The 13152-nt window shown below is 32.9% G+C and overlaps 1 protein-coding gene across 1 annotated transcript in view; it reads left to right on the top strand.

Moving 5' to 3' along the window:
* The window catches only part of ZPBP (zona pellucida binding protein), a 141670-nt gene that overhangs the window by 47241 nt on the left and 81277 nt on the right, over positions 1-13152 (top strand). The window contains 1 exon segment of the mRNA XM_058534840.1: positions 8692-8768. Within this exon segment, the coding sequence (XP_058390823.1) occupies positions 8692-8768 (77 nt within the window).

Raw genomic sequence — 13152 nt, 5'->3', positions numbered from 1 at the left:
TTTAAAAAACTTCTGACGCTTTGAATAGATCAGCCCGTTGCATCTGGCCTCCAAAATTTTTTATGAGAAATCTGCTCATAATATTATTGAGGAACATTTGTATGTGACAAGTCATTTCTCTCTTGCTGCTTTCATGATTCTTTGTCTTTCATAAACTCAATTATGATATGTCTTCATATGAGTCTCTTTAAGTTGCTCTTACTTGGTGTTTGTTGATCTTGTTAGATGTTTATATTCATGACTTCATCAAATATTCAGCCACTATTTATTCAAATATTCCATGTGACTCTTTCTTTCTTTCTTGTCCTTCTGAGACTCCACAGTGTACATTTTGGTCTACTTGGTGATGGTCAAAAGTTTCTTTTGAATTGTTCATTTTTCTTCAGTTTTTTTCTTTATTTTCCACAGATGTGATGATTTCTACTGTTCTATCTTCAAGTTTACGGATTGTTTCTTCTGTCTGATCAAATCTACCTTTGAATTCCTCTAGGGAATTTTTCATTTTAGTTATTGTGCTTATCAGCTCCAGAAATGTTTAGTTTTTCTATCTCTTTATAGATATTTCCATTTGTTCATACAGAATTTTCTTGACTTTATCTACATCTTCTTTAATTCTTTCTGCATCTTCAATACAGTTTTTTTAAAGTCTTAGTCTAGTAAATCTGCCATCAGGTGTTTTTCAGGGATAATGTCTGTTGATTTACTTTTTTCCTTTGAATGGGCCATACTTTCCTGTTTCTTTGTATGCCTTATGATTTTTTTGTTGAATACTGGACATTTGAATCTAATAATATGTTAAGTCTAGAAATCAGATTCTCCACTTTCCCCAGGGTTTGCCTATTTGTTTGTTATTTTTGTTTATTTTATTTTTTTGATCATTTGTAGTCTGTCTCTGTGCCAAGGATCAGTGTGAGTTACAAACTTAAAGTTTTCTCAGGACATCTTTCCCTGTGACTTTCCCTGTGCGTGAATATCGCTTTCTGATTTTCCTCATATGTAGAGTTGCTTTTGAATGTCCTATAATGTCTGGCTTCCCAAAGGGGAAAAAGAGAAAAATGAAGGAGGAGAAAAAAGGGCATCAGTCATTTTAGCCTGAGGGAGAGAGGCTTGCAACAATGAGGGGGAGAGGTCAACAACAATGGCCACCTACCTCTTGTCTGCACCTTGGTGAAAAGAAGCAATCAGTGATTAAAGCACAGATCCCTGATAGTTGGAGGTCAGGGTGCTTTTAGCCCACTCTTGACTCCCACAAGCTATGTACAGGCTGCTTCAGGAATAGAACATCTGCCTGCCATGGGTCTAGGGGTGTAGAATGGGTAGCTACTATTATGCTAAGAGCTGAAATTAACAGCAATTTGCTGTCCAAGCCTTCTCTTGGAAATTGAAATCCTTCAGTAGACTCCAGAGTTCAAAAACAGTTACTTCTGACAGATTCTGCCACTCCAATTGTTTTCTCTGTGGGTAGAGAGATTCCTACTGCTTCCTATTCTGCCATCTTCCCAGAATCCTCCTTGATGTAATTCTTATCCTCGTTCCTTTATTAGTAAGGAGATTTTCCCCCTCTGGCTTCTTTCAAGATTTTCTCTTTGTCTTTGATTTTCTACCATTTGAGTATAATATACCTGGGTGCAGATTTTTAAATATTTCTCTTGCCTGGTGTCTCTAAGTTTCCTGGATCTTTGCTTTGGTGTCTGTCATTATCTTTGGAAAATTCTTAGCTATTATTACTTCAAATATTCTTTTCCTTTCATTCTTTCTTCTTCTGGTATTCCCATTAAGTGTACATTATAACTTTTGTTAATGTTCAGCAGTTTTGGATATTCTTTTCTGTTTATGTTTCCGTTCTTTTTTTACTTTGCTTTTCAGTTTCAGAAGTTGCATTTGATGTATCTCAATCTCCAGTCCAATCTGATTCTTTCCTCAGCCACATACAGTCTACTGATGAGCTCATGGGAGGCATTCTTCATTTCTTCTACACTGTTTTTGATTTCTTGCATTTCCTGTTGATTCCTTCTTAGAGTTTTCCTCTCCATCCTTACATTACCTATCTGTTTTTGCATGTTGTTTACTTTTTCCTTTAGAGCCCTTTGCATATTATCATAAATATTTTAAATTTCCAGTCTGATAATTTCAAAATCTCTGCCATATCTGAGTATGCTTCTGATGCTTGCTCTCTTTCTTCAGACTTTTTTTTTTTTTTTTGCCTTTTAGCATTTCTTGCAACATTTTATTGAAAACTGGACATGCACCAGATAGTAAAAACTGAGTTAGGTAGGTATTTATGTGACATATTTTGTTTATCTGTTTAGGATTTGGGCTGTGTTTGCTGTTTCCAGTATCTATAGGTTTCGTAGGTTAAAATTCCCTCTGATGTCCTTGTTTTTGTCTCCTCTGTTGTCTTTGGATTTCCCAAAAGACTTCTTAAATAAGGGCTGAGACTTGCAATCCTTCTGTTGTAATCTGCTGGTACTATGAAGAGCCCTGTTGATGTGGTGTTAATATGTAGAGGTAGCATAAGTATTCTGTAGTACCAAGATCAGATCTCAGGTTTTTAGAGAGCCTGCGCCTTTGGTCTAAGACCTTCACAAGTGCTTCTCTGTTTCTTTTCTTCTTCCTTAGTTTATACTGGAAGGCTAGAGGGAGTTGGAGTTAGATATTTCCCTTCCCTAAGTTCATTTAGGCTCTGGTAAAACCCAAGATTGTTAGGCTCTGGTAAAATATTTAATATTTCTCTTGAAGGCGGGCTTTTGTTAAAGACAACTGAATGCTCTTGGTGTATTTCAAAATGTTTACTTTGCCCTTTCCCATGCTAAAAGAAGAAAGGAATTTTTCTTCAGTCTTCTCTTTGAGAACTTACTGGAACTACTAGAGGTAAAACACGTGAAAGTGTGGAGGTCCTCCAAAAGCTGCCCTCCCACCAGAGTTTTTAGCACTTGAGTTTTTCCACAGTGAGCATCCATCAAATCCTAAATTATATTTTATTTCCTACTGGCATTGGCTCCATTGGCAGGCTCTTGGTCTTGGGCTTCTGCTTCTGGTAAGCTATAATTCTCTGTGTCCACTCTTCCTTCTCTGCAGTTTTGTGGGCAGGAGTTTTATATGTGACCTCAATTATCTGGTAAATCAAAGAAGAGTTGTTGATTTTCAGTTTGTTCTTGTTTTTCTTGTCAGTACATGATTGACAATCTAAACTCCTTTCATGTTTGACTGTAACCCATATGTCCTATCCTGTCTTTTTTGTGTTCTAATGCTTCTGTTATTGACTTTTCTTGTCTTTAGTTGACTATTTATAGAGCATCATTTTGATTTTAGTCTCATTTTCTTTTCTAAAATTATTCTAGTTATTTTCTTTGTGGTTACCCTGAGTTTTACAATTAACATTTTAAACATATTAACTATATAGTTTGAATTAATACCAACTTAGTTTAAACAGTATACCAGAACTGCTCCTGTGCAGCTTTGTTCCTTCCTGTCTATGTTGTTGTCAATAATTTCATTATTATACATTATGTATCCACTATCATAGATTTATAGTTATTGTCTTATGCATTTTTATTTCTAATCATATAGGGGAAAAAGTGGAGTTAAAAAAACAAAAATACAACAATACTGGTTTTTATATTTACCTATGTAGTTAACTTTCCACTGTTTTTTGTTTCTTTGTATAGCATCAAATTACAATCTATAGTCCTATTACTATCTAATCTCACAAACGTTGTATTTGGAATGTTTTCCTTTGTTTATTTTTGAAGGATAGTTGTTCACATATAGGATTCTTGGATGGAAGTTTTTTTCTACGAGTACTTTAAATATCTCCTATCACTGCCTTCTAACTTGCAGGGTTTTTGATGAGAAATCTACTGTTAATCTTATCATGAACTGATAGTATGTGACAAATTATTTCTTTTTTGCTGCTTTCAAAGTTATCTCTTTGTTTTTGACAGTTGGATTATAATGTGTTTCAATGTTGAATTTCTTGCATTTATCTCCCTTGAATTCCATTGATCTTCAATGTGTACATTTGTGTCTTCTCAAATTAGGAAATTTTTGGCCATTATTTTTTCAAATATTCTTTCAGTCTCTTTCTTTTTTTTCTCTCCTGTGACTGCAATTATGCATATGTTGGTACACTTGATGTCCCACGGATTTTGTAGGCCTCCTTCATTACTTTACCTGCTTTTTATTTCTGCTCCTGTGACTGGATAATTTTTTACCTGCTTTCAAGTTTACTGATTCTGTCTTCCACAAGGTCAAATCTGTAATTGAAAACCTCTAGTGAATTCCTCATTTTAGTTGTGTAATTGTCAGTTCTGGAATTTCTATTTGGTTCTTTTTATAAGTTCTTTCTCTTTATTGATATTCTTTATTGAGACATCATTTTCCTTTCTCTTTTTTTTTTTGATTGTTGTTCTTTGTGCATTATTTCCTTTAGCTTTTTGAGCATATTTCAGACAGTTGATTTAGAGTCTTTGTCTAGTAAGTCCATTGTTTGTGCTTCCTCAGGGACAGTTTCTGTTAATTTTTTTTTCTTGTGAATGGTCTGTACTATCTTTTTTCTTTGCATGCTATGTAATTTTTTTTTGAAAACTGTACCTTTGGAATATTCTAATATAGTACTCTTGAAATCAGGTTCTTCCACCTCTTTTGTGTTTGTTCTTGTTGTTTGTGTAGGTTGTTCTTGTTTGTTTAGTGACTTTTCTAAACTACTTTTGTGAAGACTGTATTTGTTGTGTGTGATGTCTGATGTCTCTTTTCCTTTAACTTGATGTTAGCTACTGATGTGATAGAAATTTTCTTGAAAGCTGTGTTTAAGTCAGCTTCCACTGATTCAGCATTCACTTGGTGGTTTCAGTTACAAGAAAATTGATTCTGATAGTTTTTGTTCTTATTTTCAACATTTCTATGGTAGGACTTGACTTGAAGTTTCCTACTTAATCATTTTAATTTGTGTCATTGCCGTCTTTTTCATTTTTTAATCTTGTAGAAAGCTTATCTAAAAAAAAAGAAGGTAGTTTCATACAGGACAAGGTTAGCCATCTAGTATAAATAAAGAGGGTGTACAATAGGAGGCAGAAGCTCAGGAAGAAATAGTGTTCTCTCAGATCCAGAGAGCATGAGCGTTGTGTAGTTTGCCTAACATGGTGGGGGTGGGGAGGAATGTACTGCCTGTTGGGTTTTACTACCAAGAGTACTGGCATTAACTTATAGAGTGACCTGGATGTAAGTTATGTGAGTAATCACTATCTGTACTGATTCTGAAAACTGGAAAATTTCTGTTGATTCTGTGTTATGGTTTGCAATAGTTTTGCTTTAGTTTAATGAATACTAGATTTTGATGAATTTTTAAATTTGCCTTAAACTTTTATAATGATTCAAAGTAAAAAAATTATATATTATCATGATGATCCAATCTCATAATCACATCATGATACATGGGCAGACCCTCATCTACCATCTTTCTAATTACGTCGTGAATAATACTTTCAAAAGTTTGACCTTAGGTGAGTGATAATTTAAAGATTTGGCTTTGTTTTGCCAGTGATTTTTATAACTCCGTTGTGTGTTTCTGATGCATAAATTTAGAGATTTTACATTTCCTGACTCTGGATTTAGGCTAGTCACATTTTAAAAGGATTTAAATTAAAAATAGGCCATAAAAAACCACTTTTTTCCCAAAATATACAGCCCTACTTGGAAGTCTGCTTCCGATCAATAACTGTCCTATCTGATTTTATAAAATAACTCTAATGTATTTTATTATCTTGTATGTGATATTTTATAATACCTTATGATAGTTTAGATGGCAACAGTGAAGTTTCATGACGTATTGGCTTGGGAAGGATTTAAAGAAAGATGTCGAAATAAGATTTCACAGTGTTCTATGAGTGGACTCTGCATTTTTTTAATACTTCCATGGTCAGTTTTATTATCTTTGTATCAACACTTATCCATCAAACATATTTTACATAACATATTAGGTAAATGCTGGTAATATAGAGTAAGGATCGTTTCTTCAAAAAGGTTATATTCTGGTAAAAAGAAAATATTCGTATAACAATAGTATAGGTTCTATAGATACTGTAGTAGAAATACCACAGGTGCTCTGTCGGTTCTGTGAAAGGGAGAATGTTCTTATGGAAATGAACGGATAAAGATGTCCATGAAAAATTATTGGTGTTTTAAAAAATTCTTTGTAAAATGGTGACTTAAAGTCATTTACACAGACAGCATAGAGTATATCTGGGAAACAGTCTATAATGGCTAATGGGCAGGATATGTATAGAGAATTTGGGAAAAATAAAATTGTCGTGATTGCTTGTGGTTATATTATAGAAAACTTTGATTGTTAAACTGACATATTTATGTTTTTAATCATATTTTTGCAGCTAGAAAGAATGAAAAAATCACAGTGTTTCTCCTCTTGTTTTACAGAGTGGAGAGTGGAAGTCTCAAGGAGATATTAAATAGTATACCTGTGTTTATTAGTGGTGTACCTAGGGCTAAAAATCAGATTTCTTTCCATATATTTTGATGAATAGTGAGGAGTAACCGAAGGTTTTAGAGCTATGTGATAATCAGATGGATGAGATAATTTAGAAAGATTAATTAATAGAAAACCTTTAAGTCATCTTTTACTTATTCCCTCTTTGATTTTTATGTCTTGTAGTGCAGTAGAATATTTTCTTAGATGATCTTGCAAAGTCATTAGTCATTTCTACACTACTAAATCCAATGGTCATTTTTTAGTTATCATCTAACATACCTTTGAAAAGTTTGACACTTCTTCCTCTGTGATTTACTTTTTTTACTTGGCTTCAGGCACAAGCCTTGATATTTCTCCTTCTCAGTTTCCTTTGCTGGTTTGTCCTCCTCTCTGAGTTTTTAACATGGGACATCTACAAAACTGAATATCTCCCTCTTTCCATTCTTCTCCCCGCAAAATTCTGCTTCACCCTCAGCCTTTCCCATCTAGTTATAACTATCACTTCTGGTTTCTAAGTTCAAAAATCTTGGAGTCACCTTTAACTCTCATGTGCTCAATAACCAATGTGTCAAGAAATCTTGTTGGTTTTACCTTCAAAATATTATCAGAGTCCAGCTACTTCTCACCCACTCCTCTGCTACTACTCTGGTTCAAGCCACTAATATATTTTGAATGAATTACTAATATAGTCTCCTAATTTTTAAAATTTCTTCTTTCAATACAAAAATGTAACTTAACAAATCACATTAAATTTTAAAACAATGACTATTTTTAACGATATGTGAATTAGATTTGTGGTAGGCTGTGTCTAGGCTGGACTCAGCTGGTATCTGTGTGTCACGTTGTGGGTACAGCTTTGCTTAGTGGGCTATCAGTGCGCCATGAGTTTCTATCATAGGGCCATGTCTGAAGTGGCAGCAGCCACCAATGGGAAGCTCTACTCATGGTGATAAGAGAAGCACAAGAGGAACAACTAAAACATCTTAAGACCAAGACGCCAAATTAACATACTTTCACTTCTGTCCATTGCCATTGGAAGTCCCCATTGCCATTGGCCAATCCCAAGTCATAGGATGATACTCTGTCCACATATAGGCCACAGCAGGCTGTGGATGTGTAGAGGATGAGGAATCAGGGACAACAGTTTCATCTGTTATGCTATTTTTCCATGTTATTCCTCTTCAAGCAATCTTATAATGGCTTCCTTTTTACTCAGAATATAAACCAAACCAAAGTTTGTAGTGGCCTACACAATATGGCCTCATGTTATTTCTTAATCTCTTTTGCTTGCTACGCTCTAGCCACGCTAGCCTTCTTGGTCCCGCTGGCATGCCATGCACATTTCTGCCTTGCAGGTTTTATACTATCTCATTTCGTGGGTAGCTCTTAGACCTCCTTCATTTTTTTGCTCAAATATCATTGATTATCACCTAATTTAAAATGGTAATCCTATCACTGTCTCACAATTCCAGTCCCTCTTTCCTTGCTGTCTTTCTTTTCTTTTTAACCCTAGTGCTTATCACCTTATCACACAATATGTTTATGAACTGATTATTGTTTATTTTTATTTTCTTTCCCTGTGTTAGAATATAGTTTCCAAAAAATCAGGGAGTTTGTCAATTTTGATCACATATATCCCAGACTCCTAGAATACCCCTTAGTACATAGTAGACTCCCAATAATTATTTGTTGGATAAATTGGTACATGCATGCATGCATGCATGAATACGTTCATCATTTCAGTTTCCGTGGCCACTACGATAGTCCATCGTTATTCCCTTTCCAGTATTATCATTCTTAATCACTTTGTAGAGATTTAGAACTGAGTTAGTCAGATGACACACGCTGTATCATACGAGTAAAGTAGAATATCGAATGAACACACACATTTGTACATACATATGTATCTTATAAAAGTGAAAATAATTCTGTTGTTAAAAATTTTATGAAATCAATAGCCAGACATTATCAAGAAAGTTGATTAATTCTTAAGTTTACTGTAATAGTGAGGTTTTCCTTATTTATATAAAACAAATCTTTGGCTTAGGTTTTTAGCTGAAAAGAGTGATTTAACATTAGAAAATCTGCTTAATTTTTCAGTGGAAAAGAAATATTAGAGAAATGATCTCTTTTATATTTCAAAAGCTAATTTAAATATTGTGATATAGTACTTTAGTCCCATGATAAAATATAATATATTTTCTCAGTTTCGTCTATAGAACCTGAAAAAGGACCCAAGCCATGTGCAGACCATAACTGTGAATCTTCCAGAAGACTAGCTAAGGTATGTTATGTGAGGCTGGAAAAAAAAAAAAAAAGCTGAACATGCCCGATGTTGTAAGTAAGCATCTTAGCTATTTATAAAACTTACATCAACCATCCGCCCTCCCCTGCCAATTAGGGAATTCAACAAAAAAGTACAATTTCATCAAATAATAAATGATAAGAATTTAATTGAGTTAATATTTTTATGAGATGATTTGAATTTAGCATTTTGTAACTGATTATATTAAGAAGGAGGATTTTCCCCATTTATTTGGCCTAATTTGATATTGCAAATTAATTTAGAATTATAAATCATGTAGAATTCTCTCCATGTTACTGTTATCTATCCTAAATAATAAATTTGGTCTATAATGTTTTTTTAACTATTTTCATATTGCTCTATACCCAGCATCCTATATCTATGCTTAGGATGAAAATTATGCTGTAACTCCCAGCAGTAAATTAATTTAGTTCTCTCTTTTACATTATATTTAACATGTGGTTCATGCTCAGTAAATTTATGGCAATATTTTCCTATCTCTAATTATTCTTCAATGATCATAAGCACTTAAAAATAATATTTTTAAATATTTGAAATATAAAATTATTTACATTATGATGATTTTAAAAACTTCCTATTAGTAGTATAGGTATTGCATATTCAGATCAATATCCGTTACTTTTGCCCAGTGAAATTGACAGGGGAATGATTTCTTAATTTGTACCCACTAAGCCTCCTGAAATGTAGCTTAAATTATCTGTCTATGTATTTACGTTTGAAAAATTCTCTTAGCGGTTACCTCTCATCCCTGGGATAGATTTTTTCTTTATTTTTGAAATAGACTTAAGTTTGGGTGCACCAAGAACAGAGAGCAATCAATCTTATTTTTGTAATCCTGTTTCTTAATCCATGAGTTGTTGTGCTAATCATTATTTACTTATTACCTAATACATCTTTTAGCCTTCTACCAATCTTTAAACTTTTAAATAGTCATTGACCCTCAGCTGGTATAATTCCTTTGGTGATGGAGTGGGAATGTGTGTTCAAGCATAGGAATTAGGAGTAGGGGAAGGAATTTTATTTTCCTTCAAGATGGTCTCATGGTGTTATCCATTTGTAGTTTTTTTATGTCATTTTTAACACTGAGAGTCAACTTTATCTCTATTTTTAAAATAGAAACACAGAAATAAAAAATCAAACTTACCAAACCATGGAGCTTTCAGCAAGAAAGGTCTGCAATTTCATTAACTCCCTTTGTTCCTTTAGAACGTTATTTGGTTATATTAGGTTACTCCACAAACGTTCTGCCCTCTGACTTTTCCTGTCATTTGGGAACGTCTGTCTTCCTTCTTTCCTTTCTTCCCTGTCTTTCTCCTTCCCATTCCCCTTCTCCATCTTTCTTTTCTTTCTTGGCGTAAATAGTCTCTTTTTGGCCTTTTATGGCAAAATAAAGATTAGTACTTTTCTGGCTTGATAATAGTATAATAACAATGTAATACCTAGCATAATAAAAAGAATTCAGAATTTCCAGGCAAGAGTATTTTCACAGATGTGTTCTGGGGACTCTTTCTCAATTACAAATCTGAAAAATTATTTAATATATCTGCCTTATTGTTGGTTTCCTTCAGTTTTCAACTTCAGGGTCTTTTCAGCTTGTCTCAGTTTATTTATTGCTAAATACGGTCCTTTGATTTTAGCAAGATTTAAGTAACTTGAAATTTTCCTCAAACTAAAGTAAGTCCAAATTTATTGTGGTGTATTGGCTGCAGTGAAGACATACCTAGCTCTTTGAAGATTTGATCCAAATACATTATATTTCCTCTTTGATGCTTTATTTTCTTTCCACTGCTCTCTTTCGTTAATTTGTCAATCTTTATGCCAGTGCCACACTGTTTTCATTACTATACCTTTATACCAAGTCTAATGTCAAGTAGTATTACTATTTTATCTTGATTCTTTTTCAAGATTGTTCTAGATATTCTAGGTCCTTTTCATTTCCAAAAATTTTTAGAATCAGCATCTCAATTTTCTAAAAAAAAAACCCTGGCTTCTGATTGGAGTTGACATGTATCTATAGGTCAGTTGCTGAGAAGTGATATTTTAATATTATTAAGGTTTCCTAATCCCTGAAAATGGTATATCTCTCCATTTATTTAGGTTTAAAAACATTATTTTTTTGCATTATTTAGTTTAAAAGTCTTGCATGTTTTCTGCTAAATTTATTCCTAAGTATTTTGTGGAGTTTTGGTGCCATCCTAAATATAATATTTAAAAAATTCATTTGTCAGTTGTTTCAATTTCCAGTAAATGTTTGCATATTGTCTATTTGCATATTGTATCCTGCCACTTTGCTAAATTCATTTGTTAGTTATGGTAGTTGCTTTTTAGATTACTTAGGATTTCTATGTACACCATCATGTCATCTGCAAATAGAGACAATATTTCTTTTTTCTTTCTGATGTTTTTGCCTTTTATTTCTTTATCTGATCTTGTTGGAATGGGTAGAATCTACGCTGTAATGTTGAATAGGTGTGGTGAGAGTGGACATCCTATTCTTGTTCCTGATCTTAAGGAGAAAGCTTTTAGTCTTTCACCATTGAGTATGATGTTAGCTCTATGAATTTTCGTAGATGATTTTATTAGATCAAGGAAGTTCCCTTCTATTTCTAGTTTACCGAGAGATTATGTTATGAATGTTGGTTCAATTCTGTCAAATACTTTTTCTGCTGTTACTGAAAAAAATACATCTCTTCATTATATATGTTGAAATTTTGTTAAGTATTTTTGTATGTACGTTCGAATGTCACGGGTAATGTTATTTTTTTTGTAATGACTTGGTCAGGTTTTGATATTTGGGTTATACAGGCCGTATAAAATGAGTTGGTAAGTGTACCCTTCACTTACCTATCTGAAAGAGAACTTAATGATTGGTTTATTTTTTCTTTAAATGTTTGATAGAATTCACAAGGGAAAGCTTGTGGGCCTGAAGTGTTCTTTGTGGGGAAGTTTTCAATAACAAATGATATTTCTTTAACAGATGTAGGGACATTTGGATTTTTATTTTGTTCAAATTTGATGTTATATTTTTCAAGACAGTCATACATTATATCCAAATTGTCAAAATTTGGGGGTATAAAATTGTTTCTAATATTATCATTTTAAAAAACTATTTTTTCCAAGCTCTATTGAGATATACTTGATAAAAATTGTATATATTTACGGTGTACAACATTATGTTTTTATATACATATACAATACCACAATCAAGCTAATTAAAATATCTATCACCTCACATAGTTATTTTTTTGTGTATTTGTGGTAAGAATGCTTTACATCAACTCTTGTAGCAAATTTCAAGTATATAATACAGTCTTACTGACTATAGTTACCATGCTGTACATTAGATCTCTAGAATTTATTCGTCTCACGTCATTGAGCCTTTGTGCTCTTTGGCCAACATCTTCCCATTTCTTTTTTTATATATGTAGCATTTGTAGTGGTTCTCTCTCATTTCTGATAATTTTGAGTTGTGTGTGTTCTCTCTTTCAAAATATTTTCTAATTTCCCTTTTATGGCCCATGAATTATTTAGTAGTGTGTTGTTTAATTTCCAAATATTTTGAATTTTTTAAAATTTGTGTCTTCTTTAATTTTTTTATCAATGTCTTACAGTTTTAGTGGACAGGTCTTTCACCTCCATTAAATCAATTTCTAAGTAATTTATTTCTTTTGATGCAATTGTCAATGGGATTTTTTTCTTAATTTCTCTTTCTGATAGTTTGTTTTTAGTGTATAGAAATGCAACTGATTTTTGTATATTGTATATTGATTTTGTATCTTGCAACTTTACTGAATTCACTTATTAATTCTACAGTTTTTTGATGGAGTCTTGATGGATTTTATGTGTAATATACATAATATCATGTCATCTGCAAAGAGAGACACTCTTACTTCTTCCTTTACAATTTGGATGCCTTTTATTTCTTTGCCTTGCCTGCTTGCTCTGGCTTGTGCTTCCAGTACTATGTTCAATAAAAGTGGTGAAAGTAGGTATCCTTCACTTGTTCTTAGTCTTAGAGGAACACTTTCAGGTTTTCACTGTTGAGTGTGATGTTAACTGTGTCCTTGTCATCTATAGCCTTTATGTTGATGTACATTCCCTCTTTATCCATTTTGTTGAGAGTATATATCATGAATGGATTTTGAATTTTGTCAAATGATTTTTGACCATCTGTTGAGATGGTCATATGATTTTTATCCTTCTTTTCCTTAATGTGCAGTATCATATTGATTGATTTGTGTATGTTGAACCATCCTTGAATCTTTGGAATAGATCCCACTTGATCTTGGTGTATGATCCTTTTAATGTATTATTGAATTCGGTTTGCTAATATTTTCTTGAG

Source organism: Diceros bicornis, chromosome 41 (assembly GCF_020826845.1).
Source record: "Diceros bicornis minor isolate mBicDic1 chromosome 41, mDicBic1.mat.cur, whole genome shotgun sequence".
NCBI lineage: Eukaryota > Metazoa > Chordata > Mammalia > Perissodactyla > Rhinocerotidae > Diceros > Diceros bicornis.
Note: the sequence above shows the minus strand (reverse complement) of the source record. Positions and strands in the feature narration are given on the sequence as shown.